The 26,675-nt window shown below is 48.9% G+C and overlaps 1 protein-coding gene across 3 annotated transcripts in view; it reads right to left on the bottom strand.

The window, feature by feature from the left end:
• Positions 1–26,675, bottom strand: part of AP2A1 (adaptor related protein complex 2 subunit alpha 1) — a 35,704-nt gene that overhangs the window by 3,687 nt on the left and 5,342 nt on the right. The window contains exons 2-22 of one of the 3 annotated variants that reach the window (XM_048517256.1): positions 25,633–25,701; positions 23,834–23,976; positions 22,953–23,146; positions 21,708–21,837; positions 20,850–20,951; positions 19,475–19,583; positions 17,907–18,057; positions 17,471–17,639; positions 16,099–16,236; positions 14,299–14,481; positions 13,537–13,634; positions 11,526–11,757; positions 10,679–10,843; positions 8,847–9,007; positions 7,907–7,969; positions 6,772–6,843; positions 5,745–5,827; positions 4,137–4,226; positions 3,912–4,035; positions 2,397–2,513; positions 1,821–1,890 (exon numbers count right to left, since the gene is read on the bottom strand). In XM_048517256.1, coding sequence (XP_048373213.1) covers positions 1,821–1,890; positions 2,397–2,513; positions 3,912–4,035; positions 4,137–4,226; positions 5,745–5,827; positions 6,772–6,843; positions 7,907–7,969; positions 8,847–9,007; positions 10,679–10,843; positions 11,526–11,757; positions 13,537–13,634; positions 14,299–14,481; positions 16,099–16,236; positions 17,471–17,639; positions 17,907–18,057; positions 19,475–19,583; positions 20,850–20,951; positions 21,708–21,837; positions 22,953–23,146; positions 23,834–23,976; positions 25,633–25,701 — 2,663 coding nt within the window. The remainder of the gene's footprint in view (positions 1–1,820; positions 1,891–2,396; positions 2,514–3,911; positions 4,036–4,136; positions 4,227–5,744; positions 5,828–6,771; positions 6,844–7,906; positions 7,970–8,846; positions 9,008–10,678; positions 10,844–11,525; positions 11,758–13,536; positions 13,635–14,298; positions 14,482–16,098; positions 16,237–17,470; positions 17,640–17,906; positions 18,058–19,474; positions 19,584–20,849; positions 20,952–21,707; positions 21,838–22,952; positions 23,147–23,833; positions 23,977–25,632; positions 25,702–26,675) is intronic. The other 2 variants (XM_048517257.1, XM_048517259.1) reach the window with 2 other exon arrangements.

Here is a 26,675-nt window from a genome sequence, read left to right as displayed (position 1 = left end):
TTTGTCCGTCGAATCCTGAAAACATTTGCGGGGCAGTTTCGTAGTTCTTTATTCTGTTCGAATAAGCTGAGCAGTCTGACGGTCCTTTAATCTTATCCAAAGCCGTTCCAATTCAAACAGGCGGCTGGTTCAGTCCTGTTTCGATGACCTTCCTTGGCGCTTGCGATTCTCACATGGGACCATCTAAGCCAGTGATGGCGAACCTTTTCGAGACTGAGTGCCCAAATTGCAACCCAAAACCCACTTATTTATCGCAAAGTGCTAACACGACAATTTAACCTGAATACTGAGGTTTTAGTTTAGAAAAAACGGTTGGCTCCAAGGCGCGCATTACTCAGGAGTAAGCTTGGTGGTAGTCGGTGGCTTTGCTTTGAAGCAACCGTGCAACTCTTCCAACGGGTGAATCACAACCCTAGGAGGGTTTACTTAGAAGCAAGCCCCATTGCCAGCAACTGAGCTTACTCCCAGGTAAAGGATCGCGCTTTAGTTCTTCACATGAAAATCAGTGGGGGTTAACAGCGCTTAACAGGATTGCCTACACTGCTTCCCCAAAACTTGGTCTTAGGTTTAATGCTAATAATTGAGCCCAGCGGCCCAGGCCAGCCTAGATGTGTGTGGGGTGGGTGGGGGCGCGTGCCCACAGAGATGGCTCTGAGTGCCACCTCTGGCACCCGTACCATAGGTTCACCACCACTGATCTAAGCTTTTCAGCGAACTCGTGCAAAAAACGACCTGCTTCAAGAGTTCCAAATCTCCCTGCAACAATATGACTAAAATGTTATTATAAGCCAGCTTATCAGCAGCCTCAGCACACAGGAATTCCTGTTTTATCTGAACTATGCCACGTTTTTCCGTTTTTTGTTTACGTTTGATAAAGTGCCTCCAGAGTTGAGAAACTTCAGATCAATTTGCAGTGCTGATTTTAAACAGGCATGCAATTAATGGGCTGATTAAGGACCTTAAGTGTATTTTAGGAACCTCAGGGGACGCTGCCCTTTCGAAAGGAGGCGGCGGTTTGTTAATAGGACTGATAACGCGTAACGTAAGTGGCAAAAGCTCCTAGTGGTTGTCGGAAGGCCATTAAGATAGTTAGGGCCTGATTGCAGCTACAGTTAGAAGGAAACGGGACCGGGAAAACCTTGTTTAGTTGGATGGAAACATGGATTATCAAACAGTATCCGTTATGCAGGTCTCCCAGGTGTATGATGGGGCGGGAGCTTTCTGGAGCCTATTCCTCAACTGCCCTTCCTTGTGATCCCAATCTGAAAGACCATCTCCAGTGATGCTGGTTTGTCAGTCTCCAATTGGCCATGCTGGCAGGGGCTGATGGGAATGGCAGTCCATGAATATCTCGAGCGCCATAGGTTGGCCACCCCTGCCCTATGGTGTACCAGCTCCAAACCAGGAGGTCAACAAAATGGGGTGTTCCCTAAGCAGCCAATAAGGGCAGCTGCTGTTCCTCCGCACTAGCTGTAAGAGGAAATGTTTTAGCTTTGTAAGAGAAGGAGGTGCCTCCAGAATCCCCCCCCCCCGAAAAAAAATCTTTCCTCTTCAATTTTGCCCACAATTTGCCCCTTGGTTAATGTGCCATTCAAAATGGGTAGCTCGTGCATTGCTCTGATTACGTTTGACAGGGACGGAGCAAGGGGGAATGGTGCCCGGTGCACGCGTGTGCCCTGTGTCCTGTAACGCCTTTGACACGCCCCCGCAGGGGCGAACACCCGCTGCGTTGTGCACCTCCCAGCCCCCTTGGTGCTACGCCACTGACATATGTCAGTTTTGGAAGGGGAGGGAAGAAAAAGAGGGGGGAAGCGGCTCACCTTGGCTTTGGTCACCTCTGAATCCATGGCGTGGTTTGCCTTGAAGATTTTCTGGGCTTCCTGCTGTGGCCTGCAGGGGGAAGGAAGAGCAAGAACTCACGATTCTGTGCCCACCCGTCCCTTTGTTGCTTTCCAAGTGCACACCCTGGGCTGTGTTTCCTGAACCTCAGCCACTAACCAGGAGACGCACCCATTGAACTTGATGGAAGTCACCAGAGCAGATATAAAGTGCACTGTGAGCAAAGCAAAAAGCCCCCCTCCCCAATTCCACTGCAAACCTTGGCCTATCACCGACTGGGTTTCTCCTCCCAGGGTAGAAAGATGTCTGCAAGCCCCTCTCCACCCAAATGTGTGTGTGAGTGGTGGCTACCCTCCCCCCCCCCCCCAAATATGACAGCTGATGGGAGAAATCCTAAATCTATTCACCCAGCTGGAATGTTGGAGCGCACAAGCTAATCTAGTTCACCAGATAAGCCTCCACAGCTCAAGTGGCAGAGTGGGGAATCAAACCTTGTTCTCCAGATTAGAGTGCATAGGACTGCCTGACCTCAACCCTCCCTGCCACCCCTCACTTACAGGCTGAGTTGTTTCCAGCGTTGGAAAAAATCCTGTGATTGCATCTCTGTCGCCTGGAAAAACTTGTTGACGGTGATGGGCAGTTTGAGCGTGAGATTCTGCAGTGTTCCACCGTACCTAATAGAAATGGGGGGGGGGGGGCAGGGGGAGACAGCCATTAGAGGGGAGTGACACTTCACTCTTCCCAACATCCCTTTCCCCTCCTTTTATGAAGACTGCAGTCCTGGGGTCCTGATCCATTTCCCTGCTACTGACAAAGGAGAATTGAGGCTCATAGTAAATAACAGGAGAGGAGAACAGGAAGGTGCAATAAATTAATACTGGTCCCCTCTGGTTTGCTTATCTATACTTCACAAAGCTGAGAAGCAGAATGGAGTCCCAAATTCTCCAGCTTTCCCAACCACTATCAGATGATTTAAATGGAGTCCCAAATTCTTCAGCTTTCCCAACCACTATCAGATGGTCTCTCCCAATATTGCCCTCGAAGACCCTGTAGTCCTGGCCCCCAGGGATGTTCAGCTGGCTACGACACGGGCCAGGACTTTCATGGCCCTGGCCCCAGCCTGGTGGAACACTTCCTTTGGTGACATCCAGGCCCTGCAGATCCTGTTTTAGTTTTGCAGTGCCCGTAAAACAGAGCTGTTCTGCCAGGCCTTTTTCTGCTGGGCCAGCTGGGAGTCCCTTTTCTTTAAAAAACCATTCCTGGTCCTCGTCTGGATACGGCGAACGCATCCGTTCTTATGCTCCCATGTTAGGTCTTTTTTTACACCATTTGTTTTGTAATCCGTTTTTAAGCTTATGTGGTTTTCAATGTTTATTTTTTATACTAGTTATTATATTTATCGTATGGATTGTTTTGTATGTTTTGCTGCGAGCCGCCCCGAGTCCTGCAGGAGATTTGGTGGGAGATAAATGTAAGGAATAAATAAATTGGTAAACGGAGTCCCAAATTCTTCTGCTTTCCCAACCGTTATCAGATTTGGTGTCAGTATGAACCTGCCCTGAGGCAGAGGTGTAATAGAAGAAGAAGAAGAAGAAGAAGAAGAAGAAGAAGAAGAAGAAGAAGAAGAAGAAGAAGAAGCAGAAGAAGAAGAAGCAGAAGAAGAAGAAGCAGAAGAAGAAGCAGAAGAAGAAGAAGAAGAAGAAGAAGAAGAAGAGTTCTCTCCTGCAAGGAGACTCAAAGGGGCTGACAAAATGTTTTCCCTTCCCCCCTCACAACAAACACCCTGTGAGGTAGGTGGGGTTAAGAGAGCTCCGAAGAACTGTGACTCGCTCAAGGTCACCCAGCTGGCGTGTGTTGGAGTGTACAGAATTCCCCAGATAAGCCTCCATAACTCTGGCAGCAAGAGCAGGGAATCAAACCCGGTTCCTCCAGATTAGAGTATGCCTGCTCTTAACCACTACGCCACTGTTCCTCCTCTCTCTAATTGGCTCCTGCAGGTGTGTATTGCTGCAACAGACCCCCCCTCAAGCCCTCCTCCTTCTTCCCCTTCATGGGTGTTGGGAGACGGGTACCGAAATTTGATGTTGATGAGGGGAGCCTCTGTGAAGTCGCTCAGGCACTCGATGTTCAAGACCTGCTGAACCTGGGCCCCGCCTTCCACCAGGGGCTCCACCGCTTTCGTCTGGATGTTGAGCAGTGAAACGGCGGTAAGGAAGATGACACGGTCCACATGGAGGCGAGCGGAAGCCCCCCGTGCCTCAAACCCACCCTGAGGCACCCATTCACAAAAAGGATATGATTTTGCAGGTCTCCTGGGTAGCTGACAGTCGGGGTGAAGCTCTGAAACTGAACAGACGTTTTGTTCCCGTAGAAGAGATACATTCGGCCTGGTGGAAGTGAAAGGAGACACGGTTACGTTGTGGAGAAGGCCCCCAACGTGGGGCCTTGGGCACCATGATATGACAGGTAGTTTTTATGTATTTATTTTGGATTTATATCCTGCCGTAGACCACCAAGTGCAGAGGGCTAGATAGGGCCTTAACCAAGCGAGGCTCATGATTGGCTACTGGAAATTGAACTGGCTATGCAGATTTTTAAAAACGCGCGGCGTTACTGAAGTTAAACGGCGGCAACCGTTCTGCAGCTGGCTCCGCCTCCCGCGGCGGCCATTTTGAGGCTGCACCCCTCATGCTGTGCCAAAATCCCAAGTGCGCCCGCAGGCCCAAAGAAGGTACAGAAGACATCATGCTGTCTCCACCACCAGCCTGTTTAACACCTCAGCACCATCCCGTGGGGAGAAAGGATGTCAAGGCAACTGAAAGATGAGACTCCTCCCCCCCCCAATCTCTCTGCTCACAACCTCTCCCCAGGTTCCCAAAATTCGTCTCTCTGCACTGCCCTGGTGAGAATGTCGGACAAGCCAAATCTCATTCAGCTGCAAAACTCACTTGAATCCATCAGTCCTTCTCAACTGAGCCTACTTCATAGTGTTGTCGCTGGGATAAAAAGGAGGTGGGGAAATCCCTGAACTCTTTGGAGTAAAGAGTCCTTCCGGAGTCCTTCCTCCGGCTGTTCGGGCCCTGCGGGACCTTAACGAGTTCCGCAGGGCCTGTAAAACGGAGTTGTTCCGCTGGGCCTTCGGAGGGACCAGCCGCTGAAATGGTGCCCCCCTCCCCCCAGTTGGCTCTTTCATCTCGGCCTATCATCTAATGGGACTCGCTGCCCTCCCTCTCTCCCGGGGAGAATTTTAAAAGTGGGGTTGGCGGACGCCTCTATTATTGTTATCGCTGTTTTAAAGGTTTTAGTAATTTATTTATAATCATATTTTATGTTGTACACCGCCCAGAGCCCCTTGGGGATGGGGCAGTATAAAAGTCCAATCAATCAATCAATCAATCAATCAATCAATCAATCAATCCCATGGAGGAAGCCCCCCCCCCCACCTCACGCAGCATTGATTTGTGCGGGTGAACTTTTTGGGGGCTTGCCAGCCATACATGCCTCTAGGGCCCAGCTCGACCAAATTACATTTATATCATATACAGCCTTCATAACAAATGAGTTCAACATCCCCAACATCCCCTATTTACCTCTTTTCAGGAACAGAGGAATATCACCCTGAGGTAAAGACATAGGCCCCTTCTGCACATGCACAATAACGCACTTTCAATCCACCTTTAATCCACTTTGGAGCTACATTTTACCGTGCGGAATAGCAAAATCCACTTGCAAACCATCGCGAAAGCGGCTTGAAAATGCATTATTCTGCATGTGCGGAAGGGGCCGTGGAGGTGTCTCTCTCCTATCCCCCCTTGCCCGACAAAGCTCTCTTGCTCTGTGTCCTGCACAGCCCCCTGAATGGCCCTCGAAACCAAACCCACCAGGACGGGTGCAGAACCACTCACCTAAGTTCTGCCGGAATTCGGATTTCACCCCAATTTGCAGCAGCTGGTTCTCGAAGAGCACCCCATTGTTCTTACACACAAACCTGCAACAGGCCGCAAAGCACTCTTGTCAGAAACAAGGAAAAGCTGGCGTCACATGCCCTCCCTGCCCTCCGCTACCGATAACTCACTTGGGTACACATACAGCTTACCTACACCTGCCTTCCCATTGTCTAACGCCCGGCCAGCCCTCTGACAAAAGCCCGTTCAAAACTCCACCCTTCCCAAGGGTGCTTTCTTGCACTTGAGAACGGCACCGGCTGTGGGACGCACTTGAGAACGGCACCGGCTGAAGCGAGTTCTGACAAATGAGATCAGCCTGATGGGTGAGGAAGGCTCCCTGTCATGCCCCTAGAGACACCCTCACTATTTTCCTTATTTAAACCTCAGTTATACCCATAGTTAGAATGGGTTTAGTTGCCTTTTGTACAGAATTCTGTGGGAGGAAACCTTAGTTAGACCCTGTCCCTTTAAGAAGCCCTCTAGAGGCAAAGCACTATAGCATTCTTAGTAGTTAGCAGTTCCTGTTTTACAGTCTGTTTAGTTCAGGTGTCTGGGGAAGGCTGGAGACAGCAATATCTCAGACGTTTAAGGTGTTATAGATCCATGGTATTTGAGCAGTCGACAGAATTGCAAGGAAACAGAGTCCACCAGGAGATCTCAGAAGCAGTACAAGCAGAACAACTTCCTTAGAAGCAGTTAAGGAAAAGTTGGTGTCTGCAAGTTCTTCAAACCATCTCCAATCGTTTCCCGCATCGCAAGTATTCATCGTTAGTTAGACTTCATGGGAGGAGTTAGAGTCCTAAACTTTCAGCATTATTAAACTGTTTTTGAACTGTTAATTTGTTTGTCTGTGGGTGAGCAAGGCACCTGATTTAGTTTGCTTGGGGGACAGAAAACTCCCCCTCACAGGCTTCAGGGGAGCGGCTCTCAACCCGCCTCTCCCCACCCCGTACCGAGGAGCCCCGGCCCCACTCCAGGATCTTACTTGTTAAGCAGTTCATCAGCCTCAGCAATAGGCAAAGCGGGATCCTCAGAGACAGAAGCAGCAGCCCCTGAGCTGAAGGGGGGGGGGGGGAAGAAGGTGAAAGGGAAGAAGCGAAGGGGCCCGCGGTTGGGCGGGGGAAGGCAGGGAGAGGAGAGAAAGAGCAGAAAAGGTGAGTCACCAGGACACGGCACCAGGTTAGTACCAGAAAGAGGTCGAGAAAAACACAGAGGCGGCATGCAACAGAGCCAGGGAGGAGCAGGAGGGAAAGACGGCTGAGCACCCTTCCTACAGGGCTTCTGATTGGCTGAGAGCAAAATGGGGTGGACTGCTTTAGTTGACAAACGATCTTGCGTGCGCATGTCCCCTCTGATCAAGAAATCCTTGCAAGCAACTCAGAACTCCTGACCTTCAAACCTCGGGAAACCCGACTCTGAGCTTTATCCTGAGGTCCGAAGATCCCAGGAGTAATCTGAGACCCACATCCGTCTAAACCTAGGTAGGTACCACCCTTAACCCACTTACCATCCCAGAGCACCCTGAAATCCTAGCCATGAACTTTCACTCCTTGGATCCCTAAATCCTTGCCTGTCAGCACGACAGATCTCCTCACCCCCACCCAATCCCTGGCATTAGGTTAGTGCTTTGGCTGAAATCTATGACAAAATCTTTTCTTTCCCATATGCCATTCCAAGAGCATTCTCTGGAAGTGGAGTCGTGGGACACAGAACAGAATGCCGGAGAAGAAGGAAAATATCTGTTCTCCTTATGATTATTGTGCTCGAGAGAGAGGACGTTTATTCATTCCACGTAAAGGGATTTCGCTAGGGCCAGTCGCCTTCGCTCCGCAGACCTTTCACCGCTCAGAAAGCGGCATCCGCGTTCAAGCACGGAGCTGTAAACCCGCTCAACTGCACAGAACCGCACTTTTATTTCTCCTGATCAGCTGAAATGCTGAAATCACACCTCAGCTCCCGGGACAACACATACAGCAAAGCCACTAGATGCCCGCCCACCCCCCTTTTCTGCTGGGGGAGAGCCCTCAATGAGAAAGACTCGTCTGAGCACCATCGAGGCACGGGAAGGGGTAATTAGCGGAGGTCAGGTGGCATCGGCAGAGCGAGTTTCAGCCCCTTACTCTGCAGGCAGACCACCATCCACCCAAAGGGACGCGGGACTCTCGGGAGGTGGCTCCAAGTCACTGCTTCGTCCATGCAGAGCAAGAGAGAAAGAGACAGAGAGAGAGAAACAGAAAACCATTCCTAAAAGGCAGCAGACACAGAGAAAGGAAGGAAGAGAGACAGCGATGGACACAAAGATATACGTGCACAAGAGGACAAAGAAAATAGACGGCAAGACGAAGCCAGGAAGACTGGCACAGACCCCTTGCCCAACGGACAGAAAGAAGAAGAAGAAGAGGTTGGATTGATATCCCCCCTTTCTCTCCTGCAAGGAGACTCAAAGGGGATCACAATCTCCTTTCCCTTCTCCCCCCCCTCCCCCACAACTAACACCCTGTGAGCTGGGTGGGGCTGAGAGAGCTGTGACTAGCCCAAGGTCACCCAGCTGTTATGTGTTGGAGTGCACAAGCTAATCTGGTTCCCCAGATAAGCCTCCACAGCTGAAGTGGCAGAGCGGGGAATCAAACCCAGTTCTCCAGATTAGAGTGCACCTGCTCTTAACCACTACGCCGCTGCTGCTCCTATTACGCCCAAACTTCCTGGAAATGTGTACTTTTCTAGCCTATGGACCCATCTGAAGCCGATTATTCCATTCCCCATTGGCTGATAGCCACCCAAAATTAACACTGCTCCTGCAGGTAACAGGCCCCATATCTCACACTGTGATGCACAAGATGACATAACCTCCCCACCACCGCCGCCTTCCCCCAGATACAGACAGATTCCCAACCTCTTGGTCAAACTGATGTGGAAAACAGGCCTCGTGGTAAGAAAGGGTGAAGACCATTCCCTGCCAATGGATGCCCGGTGAACAGCCATTTCCCTTGCAACCTTGACCCCGGAAGACAGCAGACGGAGAGAGAGTCATAGGACCAAACCCCAGTTTCTCTGCCTCACCTAAGGAAGTTATCTTCAGCACTGGACACGAGGCCAGTCGCGCCTGAGGGGCTGTCAGAGAAAACGTCCACCAGAAGGTTCCCGGCACCGGAGGCGGCACCGGAGGCAGCACCGGGAGCTGCCCGGAGGCCTAGCAAGTCAGCAGACGGGGACGGCGTAGACTGCAAGGAAGCAGGGGAGAAGAGGGAGCGAGTAAGAAACCGAGGGGAAGACCGTTTCGCACATAACACACCTGACTCGGGCAGTGGACCCAAGTACCCCGGTGCCTGTCTTGGGGGAAGAGGAACAGACATGAGGCCCTGCGTTAGAGGTGTATCTAGATAAAATGTTGCCTGGTGCAAAATCTGAGTTTTCCGCCCCACCCCCATATGGACAGCCACCCTCCCTCACCACGACCAAACAACTTTTTTTGCACCAGGTCTTGAAGTCAGTGTATGGATCCAGGGGGAAGAAGGAAGGGTGTGGGGGCGATTTTCTGCCCCCCACATGATTAAATGGCCACAGCCCAGGGACATTTGATCCCATACGTCCCCCTGGGCGGTACGCCCCTGGTCTGTGCTGTGGGTACATGCTTTTTCTCTAGCGCTGCACTAAAATGTGTCCAGAAAAAACAGATTTGTATGCAAATTGGACAGATTTACATCAATGCAAATATACTTCAGTGGTTCTGTGTGGATTGAGGGGGGGGGGGGGCTACTAGGAAAGACACGTTGGCTTCTACAATGTAAAATCTAACTGCCCCACAAGTTGTCCAGCTTCAATGTTAGCAGGAACAGAGCAACTGCTAAAATAAGGTGCCCGGAGACCAAAGGTATCCATACTTACTATCTACCGCGTAAGTTTCTATTTATCTGTAATCGAGGGAACAAGGAAGCAGACGGAAATTATGCCGCAGTACAAGCGGCAGCCTCTTCTAAAAGACACCTTGAGCTGGATTCCAGATAGAATTGTGATTCTGCAACTAATTACCAAGTTGGATGCTTGGAGACGCTTCAGTGGAAGTGGTCGGTCACCAGAGACTTCACAAGGCGACCCTTATCATTAACTTGCTGACTGGCAAACTCCCTTCAAGAGTTCTACGGTGTCAGGGCCACTGCTAAAAAGGCCCTGTCCCATGTAGCCACCCGCCATACTTCTCACACCAGCAAGGGTCTCCAAGGAATAGCGCAACATCTCAGTATACGTACTGAAGCAAGCTGGGAAGCCTACAGTGCACTCCTAAGGACAGTTACTCCATTCTAAATCCATCCAGTTCAGTGGTCTTAGACTAGAGGAACTCTGCACAGGATTGCACTGCTAAGCTTACAGTGCACTCCTAAGGACAGTTACTCCATTCTAAATCCATCCAGTTCAGTGGTCTTCGACTGGAGGAACTCTGCACAGGATTGCATTGCTAAACTTACAGTGCACTCCTAAGGACAGCTACTCCATTCTAAATCCATCCAGTTCAGTGGTCTTAGACTGGAGGAACTCTGCATAAGATTGCATTGCTAAATTTACAGTGCACTCCTATGGACAGCTACTCCATTCTAAATCCATCCAGTTCAGTGGTCTTAGACTGGAGGAACTCTGCACAGGATTGCATTGCCAAACTTACAGTGCACTCCTAAGGACAACTACTCCATTCTAAATCCATCCAGTTCAGTGGTCTTAGACTGCAGTAACTCTGCATAGGATTGCATTGTTCAGATGCTTCTCCCAGCTTTAACTCACGAGGCTACCCTTTCCTACGACCTCAGCATCCTGGTTTTATACACAAAGCCTCATCTTCTGGCCAGCGCCCCTTTTCAAGGCCTCGGCTCTCGTCCTTCCCTTTGGCGTCCCACACTCACAGCTGTGCTGGTCGAGGGCTCCATGCCCCCGTTGATCTCAGAGTTGGGGTCCTTCTTGCCATCGTCTAGCTCGCTCCCGGCTCCAGGGCCCTTCTTCTTCTTGAGCTTAGCCAGGATGGACGACTCGCGTTCGGGGAATGGAGGCATCTCCTCCAGCACCGTGGCCTGAGGGAGAAAGGGAAAGGGTTGGCTTTTAGATCTTACTTTTCTCTACCTTAAGGAATCTCAAAGCAGCTTACCATCACAATCCTTTCCTGTCATGATTTTAATGAGTGCGTGACTTTAAACTGAGAGCTGAGTTCGAGAGAGAAAGGGGCGTGAGAGGGGGATGAGAGAGCGATATGATTGGTTGATACACGTGGGACGGCTGTGCTGGACTGGCGGAAGATGTCAGAGGAGGTGGTGGCAGGATTTCAGAGGGAAAAGAGAGTGTCAAAGCTCTAGTCAGAGAGAGGGAAAGCTCTGTGTGAGCATGGCAGAATGCGTTAAGGCTTCTGAGTGAAAAGACCCAGCGTGTCAAAACTCTGTGTGATCAAAAATCTAAAGCAACCTAAAGTGTGACTGCTACCTATCTAACAGAGGCTATAGCTCTATCAGACAGTAAAAAAGTCAAAAGTACTTCTAACTTTACTTGGTCTCAATTAAGCCTCCGCTGCCTCCCTAGAATCCAGTGTGAAGGAAAAGCTGTCGCCTGCACGCCAAAACCCCCCAAATCCCTGGAGCGCCACTTCCAGCGGTGCCATTCAGAAACAGCACGAGATGAACACAACAGCATGCCCCGTAAGCCAGTCCAACTGTGACTGTTCCTACCCCTCCATCAGAACTGGCTATTCTCTACCCCCCTCACCAAGACATCGGTGCTGGCGATAGAGCTGAGCTTGAGGTACTCGACGGCTCGCTGCTGCAGCTCCACATCGGCGTTGCGGATCTGGCTGTCCGAGCGCAGTACTTCCTGGATGGTGCCCTTGGTCTCGGGGAAGAGGTTGATGAACTTGATGTAGGTTGAGAGAAGCAGGGCCCGTGTGGATACGCTGCACAGGTGGAACTTGGAGTGCAGCAGGTTGAACTGCACGAGAGGGCTGGAGGAGGAGGAAGAAGTGCACAGGTGAGAGAGTGAATGGCTCCCTGGGGCTTGCAAACAGTCCTCTAAAGATCAGCAGAGGAGGAAGTGCATAGGCGAGAGAGTGAATGGCTCCCTGGGGCTTGCAAACAGTCCTCTAAAGATCAGAGGAGGAGGAAGTGCATAGGTGAGAGAGTGAATGGCTCCCTGGGGCTTGCAAACAGTCCTCTAAAGATCAGCGGAGGAGGAAGTGCATAGGTGAGAGAGTGAATGGCTCCCTGGGGCTTGCAAAAAGTCCTCTAATGATCAGCGGAGGAGGAAGTGCATAGGTGAGAGAGTGAATGGCTCCCTGGGGCTTGCAAACAGTCCTCTAATGATCAGCGGAGAAGGAAGTGCATAGGTGAGAGAGTGAATGGCTCCCTGGGGCTTGCAAACAGTCCTCTAAAGATCAGCGGAAGAGGAAGTGCATCGGTGAGAGAGTGAATGGCTCCCTGGGGCTTGCAAACAGTCCTCTAAAGATCAGCGGAGAAGGAAGTGCATCGGTGAGAGAGTGAATGCTCCCTGGGGCTTGCAAACAGTCCTCTAAAGATCAGAGGAGGAGGAAGTGCATAGGTGAGAGAGTGAATGGCTCCCTGGGGCTTGCAAACAGTCCTCTAAAAATCAGAGGAGGAGGAAGTGCATAGGTGAGAGAGTGAATGGCTCCCTGGGGCTTGCAAACAGTCCTCTAAAGATCAGAGGAGGAGGAAGTGCATAGGTGAGAGAGTGAATGGCTCCCTGGGGCTTGCAAACACTCCTCTAAAGATCAGCGGAGGAGGAAGTGCATAGGTGAGAGAGTGAATGGCTCCCTGGGGCTTGCAAACAGTCCTCTAAAGATCGGCGAGCACAGGACGGCTTGGATCTGAAACAGGATGCTCCCTGTCCTCAAGTCAAGAAAGGAAGAGGTTGCCCTATAAGTAACTCTAGTTCTTAACGTGCACTTGTATTTTGTAAAGTCAAGGTAATTCCCAGTGCAAGCACCGGGTCACTACTGACCCATAAGATGATGTCACATCCTGATGTTTGCTAGGCAGACTTTCAGGATTCCAATGGACAAAATTAGATGGAGTGGCCTTAACACCTTATCTACGGGAAGAAGTAGCCTTCTTTCATCTCTGTCAGGCTAGAAAGTTGGCCCCCTATTTATCTCAACTAACTACACCCGTGGTGGTGAACCTTTGGCACTCCAGATGTTATGGACTACAATTCCCATCAGCCCCTGCCAGCATGGTCAATTAGCCGTGCTGGCAGGGGCTGATGGGAATTGTAGTCCATAACATCTGGGGTGCCAAAGGTTCACCACCACTGAACTACACTAACATCTTTATCTGAGACATAGCATAGCTGCCTTATACCAAGTCAGACCACATGGCCCAGTTCAATCTTCTCTCAATGGCAGCAGTTCTTTCTCAGCCCTGAAATTTAGCCTCTGATACGCGCAAAGCTTTTGAATGTACACAGGAAACATGCTTTGGCTATCCAGTCTCATGTATGCCTCGGCTATCCAGTTTAAAATTATTTCATCTGTGAATAAGTTATTAAACCACAGTCTGTGCTACTGTTCAGGAATTCAGATAAATCTCCTGTCCAACTGCGACATTCACCAAACGCCCTCAAGCAAATCTCCCGCAACTTCCATACCTTATTTGGAAATAAAAAGGAGAGAAAGGTGTATCTGCAACCGGCTCGAGCTGCCAAGGTAGGAAGGGGTAGAGGATTCCTCATTCACTCAGACTCTTTGCCTCCTCCTGCAATTGCTTACCTGGAGCGAGGATCTCCTGCAATGAGGTTTCCAAACTCCCCTAGGATGTAACCTCCAACTTTCACCATGTTCTCGTGACAGGCAGGAGCCTGCAGGGCCTAAGGAAAAGGGGTGCATGCAATTCATTATGGGAAGGCAAGGAACAAGCTGTGTTAAGTTTGCCAGGCAATTAATTTGCAGATGGTTTCCATCAGAGACCTCTTGACCCTGTTGACTTGGCATCTTTTAATATCTTCCTGGGTCTTTGGCACAGAGAACTGTTTTGTTAATCTGGGGGTCTTCTTTGGGATGTCCAGCCATGTTGGGGGAGGGGGGCGCAGATAATATTCTCATTTATTGCGTGATCTATCGATCCTCTCAAGGTACTTCAAGTCAATTAGCAGCCCTTTGGTAAAGCGGATAAACGTCCTATGCACTCATTAAAGAAGAAGAAGAGTTTGGATTTATACCCCACCTTTCTCTCCTGTAAGGAGACTCAAAGGGGCTTACACAAGCTCCTTTCCCTTCCTCTCCCCACAACAGACTGAGAGAGTTAAGAGAGAACTGTGACTAGCCCAAGGTCACCCAGCAGGGATGTTAAAGAGCAGAAACACATCTGGTTCACCAGATAAGCCTCTGCCATTCAGGTGGAGGAGTGGGGAATCAAACCCGGTTCTCCAGATTATAATCCACCTGCTCTTAACCACTACACCACCCTGGCTCTCAGGATTCTCCCCACCACTTCAGATGGCGAAGGGGATGTCCCCAATCAATCCAACCTACCTCAAAGACCGTCTTGGCAGCGTAGCCCTGCACATCATCCCGGTTGATGACTATCTGGATGACGCGGTACCACACCTCCTCGCTCACATAGTCCCCGGCGATACGGATCAAATTGAGGATGGTATCCACATACCAACTGTAGTCCACTGCGTATTTCTCGGCCAGGATGGCCACCTTCAAAACCTGATAGAAGAACAGAGGACTCTCTGCTGACTCCCTCTGCACTGCATTTTTTGCCACAACTACCCATTAACCCACACTGGATCCCCCTCAGAAAGACTGAAATTCCTGGCACTTCACCCTACACTCACTCACTGAATCCCTCAAAATGGTGCCCATTTAATTCCCCAGGTTTACATTCCACTCTTCCTCCAAGGAATTCCATACGTGGATGAGACAATCTCATCTTTCCCCCGTACAACAACAATATAAGCATAAGCATAAGCATTTATTGTCATTGTGCACGCACAATGAAATGTACAGCAGCATTCCTCGATGCACACAATTTCAGACTCATACCCCATCCTCACTTTCCCCTTCCTCCACCCATCCCTACACAGCCCCAAACACATCAACACGAAGCCGCGGAGTTTAGCATAGCCACAGCTCTAGAGTAGAAGCTGTCTCTAAGGCTCATTCCACACATGCAGAATAATGCACTTTCAAACTGCTTTCAGTGCTCTTTGAAGCTGTGCGGAATAGCAAAATCCACTTGCAAACAGTTGTGAAAGTGGTTTGAAAACACATTATTTTGCGTGTGTGGAAGGGGTCTAAGCCTCTTTGTCCTAGTTTTGATAGACCTGTATCATCTGGAGATTGAAACCTAGGCCCAATTGGGGTCCCGTTTTTTATTCTAAGGACTTTTTCAGTGGGAAAATATGGGGGGGGGGGACCCTCCCATAAATATTTTCTCTTTCTAAGCAAGAAAAACCTTCCATAATGGGAATAATAATAGCACAGTTATTCCAAATGTGTAGCATAGAAAAGACTAAGGAGTAGTTCTTTTTAAAAAAGATCTTTTCAAAAAAGATATTTAAAAAAAGATTTTTACAAGGTAGATATATACTACACTTTCAGGATTATTTTTTTGTTTGAATGTAAACAACACTGGCAACTATTAATATGCTACAAAGTGTTGAAAGATAATCCAAATATGCTGGTAGTCAGACTTACTGTGGCTGTTATAGGAGTGTTTCTGTCCAAATAATGCACTATTCTTGAATGAAGAATTTGTTTTCTACCGTTAACATGTATTTGTTCTTACTGCTCAAGTAACACGATTTGAAGATACGTGTGCTTTGGTAGCATAAACAACAGCTGGTTGCAACTCTTTCTCAAGTAAGCATATTTGTAAATTTTCTTATAGAAAATGACACATCAGCACATTTAAATACCATTAATATGCAAAACAGTACCATTCTATATGCTAACTAAGTTATAAATGGCCCTTTTATGTGGTTCAATCAGTACAGAGGGATAGGTTTGATAGGAAAGCAAGTATTCAATCTATCTCTATTTTTCCAGAAAATTTCCCTCCCCCCCCCACCCCCAGTGCCTTCAGAATTTCTAGAAATTTTACATCTCTAGTCTCATTTGACGCAGTCAGAAGAAGGAGAAGAGTTTGGATTGACATCCCACCTTTCTTTCCTGTAAGGAGACTCAAGGTGGCTTGCAAGCTCCTTCCCCTTCCTTTCCCCACAACAGACCCCTTGAGAGGTAGGTGGGGCTGAGAGAGTTCAGAGAGAACTGTGACTGGCCCAAGGTTACCCCGCCCATCTAGAAATTGATGCCCCCACTTACAATCTCCTCACGGATGGAGTAATCCGCTGTCTCCAGGTAGCTAAGCATCTCCGAGACTATCTGCTTGGCATTTGTGCGGTCACACATGGCATAGAGGAGGTCGGCGGCCCGCTGGCGTACGCTCACGTCTCGCTCCGTCTGGGAAGAGGAAAGGGTAGATAATGAGTGCTGAGTTACTAACATCCACCCAGCCCTGACATGATCCATGGCAGCAAACTTCTGAAGACCTACAACAATTTACCACTCTGATCACCAGTGGAGTGGATGAGAAAAAGATGGCGCTCTTGGGCCTACATTCTGGCATGTTGTTTCTCAGCTGCTACATCCAAGCCAGAATCTCCACACTACCAACCCAGACTCCACTAAATGTAATTTTGGTGGCCTCTTCCCATCAAAGTTGCTGATTTTTTATGCCAAAATTGAAAGGCTACTGGGAGCTGTTTTCAATTACATTTTAATAAAACTGTGGTTTTATTATTGTACTGCTATGCTGTTAGGCACCCCAAGCTCCATTCTGGGGAATGGGAGGGATAAAAATCTAAAGAAATAAAACACAAATGACCAAAAATACATTGCTTGCCCTCCCAAGTCCTTCTTTCACCGATGCATGGAATTATCAAATCCTGGATATCCTACTCCTGTGGTGGCGAACCTTTGGCACTCCAGATGTTAAGGACTACAATTCCCATCAGCCCCTGCCAGCATGACCAATTGGCCATGCTGGCAGGGGCTGATGGGAATTGTAGTCCATAACATCTGGAGTGCCAAAGGATCGCCACCACTGTACCTACTCCTTCCAAGTGAAAAAATAAATCACTGGTCCTCATGAGATGAAGTCAACAAGTCCAGAGGAGGGCAACCAAAATGGTAAAAGGTCTGGAATCCTTGCCCTACAAGGAGGGACTTAGGGAGCTAGGTATGTTTAGTTTGGCGAAGAGAAGGTGAAGAGGTGACATGATAGCCATGTTTATCTGAAGGGATGTCATGTTGGTGAGGGAGCAAGCTTGTTTTCTGCAGCTCCAGAGACTATGACCAGGAGGAATGGGTTCGAGGTGAAGGAAAAGCGATTCCACCTAAACATCAGGAAAAACTTCCTGACAGTAAGGGCTGTTCGACAGTGGAATGCACTACCTCAGTGAGTGGTGGAGTTTTCTTTGGAGATTTTTAAAGAGAGGCTGGATGGCCATCTGTCAGGAGTGCTTTGATTGTGTGTTCCTGCATTGCAAGAGGTTGGACTTGATGACCCTTGGGGTCTCTTCCAGCTCTATGATTCCATGACATATCCCTAGAGCTTCATATCAGCAACATTTCCCCCCCTCCCAAGGCTCCCCTTGCCCGCCTTCTCCCTGTACTCGCCCATGCAGATTCTGACCTTGAGGGCATTGATGACCGTCTCAATGTGCGTCTTGACAGCTTCGTGGGAGAATTCAGAGCTGGCCAGCGTGCACATGCTCTCCAGCGCCAGGTATCGCAGGTTGGTCTCACGATGCTGTAGGAACTGCCCTAGCTGGTTACAGGCCCGCACCAACAGGTTGGGTTCACTGTGGGCCAAAAAACCACAGGGATAATCTCTAGGCTGGACACAGAGGAAAGGGTCACACCAATGGGAGCGAGGACTGAGCACTATGTCTGCCATTCGACCATCATTTTCAAAGCCACCTCTTGTTCCAACGTCTGCCATTTTTACTTTTCTGATTCCCCTTCCTCCGGCTTTGCCCAACTGGCCATGCTGGCAGAGGCTGGTGGGAATTGTAGTCCGTGAACATCTGGAGCACCGTAGTTTGGCCACCCCTGGTCTAGGTGCTCACCTGTCATAGTGGATGATGAGGCTGATGGCTTCGAAAAGGATGGCGTTCTTGGCGTTGGAATGCTGGACCTTCTTGGACTTGGGCGGCTCCTGGGCCTTGTTGAGGATCGTCTCCAGGCACTCAACCAGGCGCCCTTTCACAGCTGCATCTTCTGTGGGGGAAGAAGTGGGAGTGGGCAGAGCACAAAGGGGAAGGGTGGGTTATTCGTTTCTTATATCATTCCTATCCCACCCTTCCCTCTTTCGCAGAGGCTTCGGTCAGCTTAAGGCGAGCCAGCGGGGCTGGTAAAGAAGACACTTTAAGCCAAAAGTGATCCCCCAGTTCCGCAAAGAACAAGATGCATCAGTGTGCCACCATAATGTGTGGTGTAGTGGTGAAGAGCAGGTGGATTCTAATCTGGAGAACCGGATTTGATTTCCCGCTCCTCCACCTGAGTGGCGGAGGCTTATCTGGTGAACCAGATGTGTTTCCGCACTCCTACATTCCTGCTGGGTGACCTTGGGCTAGCCACAGTTCTCAGGACTCTCTCAGCCCCACGTACCTCACCAGGTGTCTGTTGTGGGGAGAGGAAGGGAAAGGAGCTTGTAAGCCATCTTGAGTCTCCTGAAAGGAGAGAAAGGTGGGGTACAAATCCAAACTCTTCTCTTCTTCTTCTACGGTGTCCATGGTTCCCATTTTTCCCCCTCATGACAACACTGTTAGGCAGCTTAGCCCGGGAGAGCAACTGGCCCAAGGTTAGATAGTGACCTTCACGTTGGCACAGTCGCCACCAAAGGCCCGTCCAAACAGTGCAACTTTACACTCCATGAAAAAAGACCTCCTCATGTCCTCAAGGGGAGCATTCCAGAGGGCTGCACTAGATCTGCTGATGAGCGACAGCCTCGTGTACGTTAAAATGGGATCTCTTCCACGGTGCTGAGAGCCGTTCTCTCTTGCTGCTTTAGGATTGAAGCGAGGCCCGTTCCGCACAGGCAGAATAATGCACTTTCAATCCACTTTCAGTACACCTCGCAGCTGTGCGGAATAGCTCAAGTTGGGGAGAAGAACCTTTAGGGGAAGGGTGGTAGAAGACTAAGGAAGAAGAAGAGTTTGGATTTATATCCTCCCTTTCTCTCCTGTGAGGAGACTCAAGGTGGCTTACAAGCTCCTTTCCCTTCCTCTCGCCACAACAGACACCTTGTGAGGTAGGTGGGGCTGAGAGAGTGCTGAAGAACTGTGACTAGAAGAACAGTTTGGATTTATACCCCACCTTTCTCTCCTGTGAGGAGACTCAAGGTGGCTTACAAGCTCCTTTCCCTTCTTCTCCCCACAACAAACATCCTGTGAGGCAGATGGGGCTGAGAGAGCTCCGAAGAACTGTGACTAGCCCAAGGTCAGCCAGCTGGCATGTGTGGGAGTGTACAGGCTAATCTGAATTCCCCAGATAAGTCTCCACAGCTCAAGCGGCAGAGCGGGGAATCAAACCCAGTTTCTCCAGATTACAATGCACCTGCTCTTAACCACTACGCCACTGCTGCCAGGAATGGATAAAGTCCCAAGCTCAATTTAGTTCTAAGCCTCTTCCTTACCTGGAGGAGGATAGCATTGCAGAAGCCTCAAAAGCTTGACGGAGAGCCAGGGGGCTGGCACGAAGTAATAGGTGTAGTCCTGGAGGTCCGTGGAGGCTGAAGACACAATCTGCAAGGACGAAGTGTAAAAAATACATAAATAGGGGTTCTGCAGTGAAAAGCAGGATTCCTCAGGGTAAACTCAGTTGCTCGCTTCCCGCAAATGCAAAATCAAAACAGTTGAAACCCTGCCGTAAGAACGGTGGAACCATCAGCGATCCACAATTGAAGAACAAAAGAGCAGAGTTTGAAAAATGTAGAACAAGGCAGCGGAGCAGTAGATAAACATCTAACAAGTAGTTCCAAAGATTATTAAGAGAGCCGTTCGAACGGAAAGAGAATCAGCCTCAAATAAAAGTCAGTAATCAAAGCTCAGAAGCATTTTTAAAAAGTTTTAAGCCAGCACCAAAACATGAACAGAGAAGACACCAGGTTTATGACAGAAGAGACAGCTTTACAGAACCCTGGGGCCACCACGGAGAAGACCACCCCTCTGGGGGCGACCTGCCTCTCCTTAGTGAACAGGGGATCGCTCATTTGTCCAGAACACAGGCTGGTTTATCACAAAACGTAAGAAAGCTTTGCCTTTGGTTCTAACTTGCAGTGCCTTCTCGCCACCTAAGAGAAGCTAGAGGGCTTGGAGGATAATTCTGTTCCTTCCTGGCCTGTTAGAGAACAGGAAGCCAGCTCTTTCCTCCAAGGCAAAGCAATATGTGTGCCACTTTCTGGCACCAAACTCCATATCCAGAAAATCCCACTACCATCTCAGCAGCCCACAATGATATATCCAAAAGACCATCTATAAAACCCATCACACTTTCTGAACCCTCAACCCTTCCCCTGCTAAACTGTGGTAAATGAAGAGGAAGAAGAGTTTGGATTTATACCCTGCCTTTCTCTCCTGTAAGGAGACTCAAAGGGGCTTACAATCTCCTTGCCCTTCCCCCCTCACAACATGTGATGCAGATGGGGCTGAGAGAGTTCCGAATAACTGGGACTAGCCCAAGGTCACCCAGCAGACAGGTAGGAGTGCGGAAACACATCTGGTTCACCAGATAAGCCTCCGCCACTCAGGTGGACGAGTGAGGAATCAAACCCGGTTCTCCAGATTAGAATCCACCTGCTCTTAATCACTTCACCACCCTGGTTCTCAAAATGCCTCTTCAGAGGCAGTCAAGTCTGTGAGGACTCACTTGGGCAAAAGACGCTTGTTGTATGCAAATGAAGCCCTTTCAATTGACAACATTCACTTGACAGAAGCAACAAGAACATTTCACACCAGACATTACTCCTCTTGGCAGTACTCATCCCAACAGAAGAGTAACACAGAGCTCACCCTGCTGAGTCGGGAGACGGCCAGGGAGACGCAGGTCTTGAAGTCGTCGGGATTCTTCTTGCAGAGGCAGGCAATGAGGCTCACGGCCGCAGTCACCACCCCCTGAATAAAGAAAAGGAGAGGTGGGAGCAGATGAAAGCCCCCGAAAAGGGAGGAAAGGCCTGCCGGAGGTACAAAACATACCGCTTCCCTATGGCTTGTGGTGCGGTGGCAGCATAAGAAGAAGAAGAAGAAGAGTTTGGATTTATATCCCCCCTTTCTCTCCTGCAGGAGACTCAAAGGGGCTTACAATCTCCTTGCCCTTCCCCCCTCACAACAAACACCCTGTGAGGTAGGTGGGGCTGAGAGAGCTCCGAGAAGCTGTGACTAGCCCAAGGACACCCAGCTGGCGTGTGTGGGAGTGCACAGGCTAATCTGAATTCCCCAGATAAACCTCCACAGCTCAGGCGGAAGAGTTGTGAATTAAACCCGGTTCCTCCAGATTAGATACACGAGCTCTTACACTGCTGCTCCACTTTAAAAGCAAAAAGGGGGGAATAGAGGCGCGTACAGCACAGTTAAGGAGGAATGTTTGCGACAAAGGCAGACAGAGGAATCATTTTGAGTTATGTGGGAAACCATCTTCCAGGCAGAAGGGGCGGACTGGCCAATAAATTGGGGGGATAAATTGGGGTCTGTAAGTCACCATCTTGGGATAGTTTAAGTCAGGGATGGCCAACCTATGGTGCTCCAGATGTTCAAGGACTACAATTCCCATCAGCCCCCGCCAGCACGGCCAGTTGGTGTTTTGTGATGTGAGGGAGGACAGGAGGTTGGCTAATTGACGATAACGTGTGTGCGCACGTCACCAGAAAGTACCATGTGCTGATCGTTCAAGAGGTGCACCACTCGCGACGTCCACTCGCCCATGGGCACCAAGTCTGGGGAAGTCTTGTAAAGGCGCAAGAGGCACAGGGCCGCACTCTGCTTCACGCTGTCCATGGTGTCACTGGGGCACAAACAGAAAGGGGGGAGAGTCAAGGAACCCAAGGTTATATGTGTCAGTGAATCTATCACCAAAAAGGGGAAAAGAAGAACTCAACCAGGACAATACAGAGAACCACAAAGAAAACTTACAAAAATGGTTAGCAAGTTAAACATATTTATCATATAGCACACACGATGAAGTTAGTTGAATTCTATAATAATCTTTTTTTGCATGATTTTTATAATAATCTTTCTGTGTTATGACTACTGAGGAAAGCTAAACAAGCCGAAACACATACGATCCTTTGTCGGTCACTAACATAATTGTATCAACAACAACGTTTGGGATATGTACAACCCTTTCCGCTGATTTTTAAAGGTGTAGCCTGAAGCTCAGGCCTAACTTCATTGTGTACATAATAAACATGTTTATTTTGGTATAGATTTTATAAGTTTTCAGCTCAACCTTTGAGGTTCTCTCTACATGTGTCAGTCACTTTTTGCTATATATGGCCTGAAGCCTTTACAATTTCTCACCCCAGAATACACCAACCTGATTTATATGCTAATATAAATGCCCAGAATTGGCCAAAAATGACAATAACAAATAATATCTTAAAAGAAGATGATGACGATTTTGGATTTATATCCCACCTTTCTCTCCTGTAAGGAGACTCAAGGTGGCCTACAAGCTCCTTTCCCTTCCTCTCCCCACAACATATACCTTGTGAGGTAGGTGGGGCTGAGAGAGTTCTGAATGAACTGTGACTAGCCCAAGGTCACCCAGCAGAAATGTAGGAGTGTGGAAACACACCTGGTTCGCCAGATAAGCCTCTGCCACTCAGGTGGAGGAGTGGGGAATCAAACCTGGTTCCCCAGATTAGAATTCACCTGCTCTTAACCACTACACCAAAAACTTTTAAAAATCCCAATTTCAAAACCATCCAAAACTTACGACAGATATTACATGTTTTAAGCCTTACATACTTTCAGCATGTTTAAACTTTTACCAGCTACAGCAAAACATGAAGCCTTGTGGGTAATTACAGGGTCCACATCAGATAGGAGTGTGTGACCAACCTCCATTTCTCCCCTCGCTCCCCACAAGCGGGCCCTTTTCTGAAGGTGTAGGCTCACCCGGCCACCAGGATGCGGGGGATCTCAGAGGCAAAGGCCTCTGCCATCTCACGGCTGCCCACGTTTGCAATGCAGTGCAAGGCCAGGCACATGAAGGTGGGGTTGCGACTCGCGAGGTCGTTCTTGATGGCGTTGTTGATGAGGCGGATCAGCTCGCTGTTGGAGTTCACCAGCACCGAAATGAACAGGTAGCCCTGTGCAGGCAGACAGAGACACAGATAGGCAGGGGTCAGCTGGGAACCTGGGAAGAAGCACGGCCAATACCTTTCAAGGAAAGGAGTTTTTCAAAACAGGCCTGTATCAGAGGCAACAAAGTACCATTTCTCTCTTTTTAAAAAAATTAGAATTTATTAAAAAATTAAAAACACAATCCGTTCACTTCCTGATCAATACAATACAAGAGAAGGAAATCAACATAATTCATCACCATCTGCTTTCATTTGAGGTAGATTTTCCCTCCTCTTAACGTTTCCTTTTCCTTATTCTCCTTAATACCTCCATCACAGCAACTGCCTACATAGTAACTTAAACCTTATTCCCGAGGTACAATAAATTTCCCCCCCTTTTTTTACTATTATCTATCTTCTATTTTAAGTATTCCTCTTATTCTACTACTTTCCAGAGTAAACCATTACTGAAAACAAAATGGTCATTATTACAAACCGAATCTATATAAATTAACATTACCTCATAATTATATTCAAATTCAAGAATCACAGAGTTACGAAATACCATTTTTCAATCAATCTGTAGAATGGTACATTTTTATCTAACCCTTCCTCCGTGGAGCTCAGGGAAAGGACTCCCTTTCTCAGTTTACCCTCACAGCAACCCCTGCGAGGTAGACTAGGTGACGGGAAAGACCCCAGTCTCGGACTCACAATTTGCTTCTCCGTGTACTTATTGGAGCTAAGCAGGTTGACGGCTTCCATGTGTCCAAAATCGATGTCGTGGCCCAGCAGGAAGATGAAGAGCAGCTTGCAGACATATTTTTTCTTGCTGTAACCGTCCAAGGCTTTATCTCCTGTGAGGGGAGAAAATAAAGGGAGAGCAATGGCGCTGTTCAAAAGAGAAAGGTGACCACCAGAAGAGCAAGAAGGGGAACATCAGATGTGAGAACACCCAAGCGCTTCGCTAACAGCCTTTGAGGAGGCACTCATATTTGAAATCTGGTATGTGTGCGAGAGGAGGCACTCTAAGATTATCCTCCAGTTTCTACAAGATCCCAACGACTCCCTATGGATCCCAGCAATATTCCCATACTTTCTAGGTTAATTTTGAAAACAGATGCCACCATGGTGTAGTAGTTAAGAGCAGGTGCACTCTAATCTGGAGAACTGGGTTTGATTTCCCGCTCTGCCACTTGAGCTGGTGAACCAGATTAGCTTGTGCACTCCAGCACATGACAGCTGGGTGACCTTGGGCTAGTCACAGCTCTATGGAGCTCTCTCAGCCCCACCCACGTCATAGGGTGTTTGTTGTGGGGTGTGAGTGGGGGAAGGGAAAGGAAATTGTAAGCCCCTTTGAGTATCCTTACAGGACAGATTGGGGGGGATATAAATCCAAGCTCTTGTTCTTCTTCTTTCTTACAACTGTTTAATTTTTTGTTGTTGTTATCAACCTGAGTAAGATGTATCCTGCACCTTCTGTTAACGCCAAGACAAAATCCAGGCAAGATTAGAGAGCCAGTGTGATGGACATAAGAACACAAGTATAGCTTGCTGGATCAGCATGCTGTTTCACACAGGTGGATTCCACATGGGTCAAAAACAGCTGTGAAAACGGTGTAAAAGGGTTTACATAGTTTTCACTCCGTTTTCACACCACTGTTTTTGGCCCATGTGGAATCTGCCACAGTGGCCAACCAGTTTCCCTAGAACACCAACAAAGAATAATATAGTGGTCACTGTTGCATTAAAAGCAAGGAGACCTGGATGCATTCAGTCATGAATTTTGCTGGGAAACTGCAGGCAACTGATCCTGTTTTCTCAGAAGTATTTATATCCTCCCTATCTCTCCTGTAAGGAGACTCAAAGGGGCTTACAATCTCCTTTCCCTTTCCGCCCCACAACAAACACCGTGAGGTGGGTGGGGCTGAGAGAGAGCTCCAAAGAACTGTGACTAGCCCAAGGTCACCCAGCTGGCAGGTGTTGGAGTGCACCAGCTAATCTGGTTCACCAGATAAGCCTCCACAGTTCAAGTGGCAGAGCGGGGAATCAAACCCGGTTCTCCAGATTAGAGTGCACCTGCTCTTAACCACTACACCACGCTGACTCTCTGCTTAGATCCGAGGGCCTGGGAATACGATTTTTCAGCCTCCTGACCTGGAAGCCACCAACGTACTCCAGCTCTTCATCGCTTTTAACCCTGAAAGTGGGTCACCACTATCTGCCGCCTGTGGACACAGAGCGGCACCTGACGACAGAGCATCCCTAACAGGGAAGCAGCAAAGATGAGGAGAACCGAAGCAGCTTGGTTTGATAAGCATGGGTGGGTGGGGAAGCAGGCGTGAGTAAGACAGGATGACTCAGGGAGCTGCCAAAGAGCAGTCCGCAGCACAGGAGCCAACATACCCTGCAAGAGCCGAGAACAGGGAAGGGAACGTTGGTGTTTGTTGTGGGCAAGCAGAAGGCATCAATCATGTCCAGAAAGCACAAGGTCAGGTACAGAATGTGCTCACCTTTGAATTTGGAGCGGATGTTGGCCAGTTCCTTGTTGATGCGCTTGATTTCGGCCTCTTTGCTCTTACCTGCAATCAAAGACAAAGGGATTCAAAACAATGGAGAGGCCGGCCCCTCCCACGAGATGCCCACCCCGACACACCTGGCTAGTTAATGAACGCCTACCCGTCACAAGCAGGGCTAGCGGAGCCAGGGTAAACATAAAACAGGAAAAGGAGTCTCGGGGCACTTTAAACAACAATCGGTTGCGGCGTAAGCCTTAGTGGGTGAGAACCCTCTTCCCCAGACACATGAAGCCGCCGTGCTTAGTCAGCAGATGTAGGCAGACAGGCACACATTTACTGACTTCGTTTACATCCTGCCTTTCCCTCTGACAGGGACCCAAAGCAAGAGGAGATTACGTTTTCCTCTCCTCCATTTTATCTTCATAACAACCCTGTAAGTTAGGCTAGGCCAGTGATGGCGAACCTTTTCGAGACCGAGTGCCCAAATTGCAACCCAAAACCCACTTATTTATTGCAAAGTGCCAACATGGCAATTTAACCTGAATACTGAGGTTTTAGTTTAGAAAAAATGGTTGGCTCCAAGGTGCGCGTTACTCGGGAGTAAGCTTGGTGGTAGTTGTTGGCTTTGCTTTGAAGCAACCGTGCAACTCTTCCAATGGGTGAATCACGACCCTAGGAGGGTTTACTCAGAAGCAAGCCACATTGCCAGCAACCGAGCTTACTCCCAAGTAAAGGATCGCGCTTTAGTTCTTTGCATGAAAATCAGTGGGGTTTAACAGCACTTAACAGGGTTACCTATACTGTTTCCCCAAAACTAGGTCTTAGGTTTAATGCTAATAATCAAGCCCAGCAGCCCAGGCCAGCCTAGATGTGTTGGGGGGGGGGGGGCGATTTCCCCCCCACATGATGAACTTTGTTTGTGCGTGCCCACAGAGAGGGCTCTGAGTGCCACCTCTGGCACCCGTGCCTTAGGTTCGCCATCACTGGGCTAGGCTGAGAGCGTGTGCGCCTGGTCTAAAAACCGGGAGCAAAAACCA

Source organism: Sphaerodactylus townsendi, linkage group LG15 (genome assembly GCF_021028975.2).
Source record: "Sphaerodactylus townsendi isolate TG3544 linkage group LG15, MPM_Stown_v2.3, whole genome shotgun sequence".
In the NCBI taxonomy this organism is placed as follows: domain Eukaryota; kingdom Metazoa; phylum Chordata; class Lepidosauria; order Squamata; family Sphaerodactylidae; genus Sphaerodactylus; species Sphaerodactylus townsendi.
This window is presented reverse-complemented; position numbering and strand designations above follow the sequence as displayed.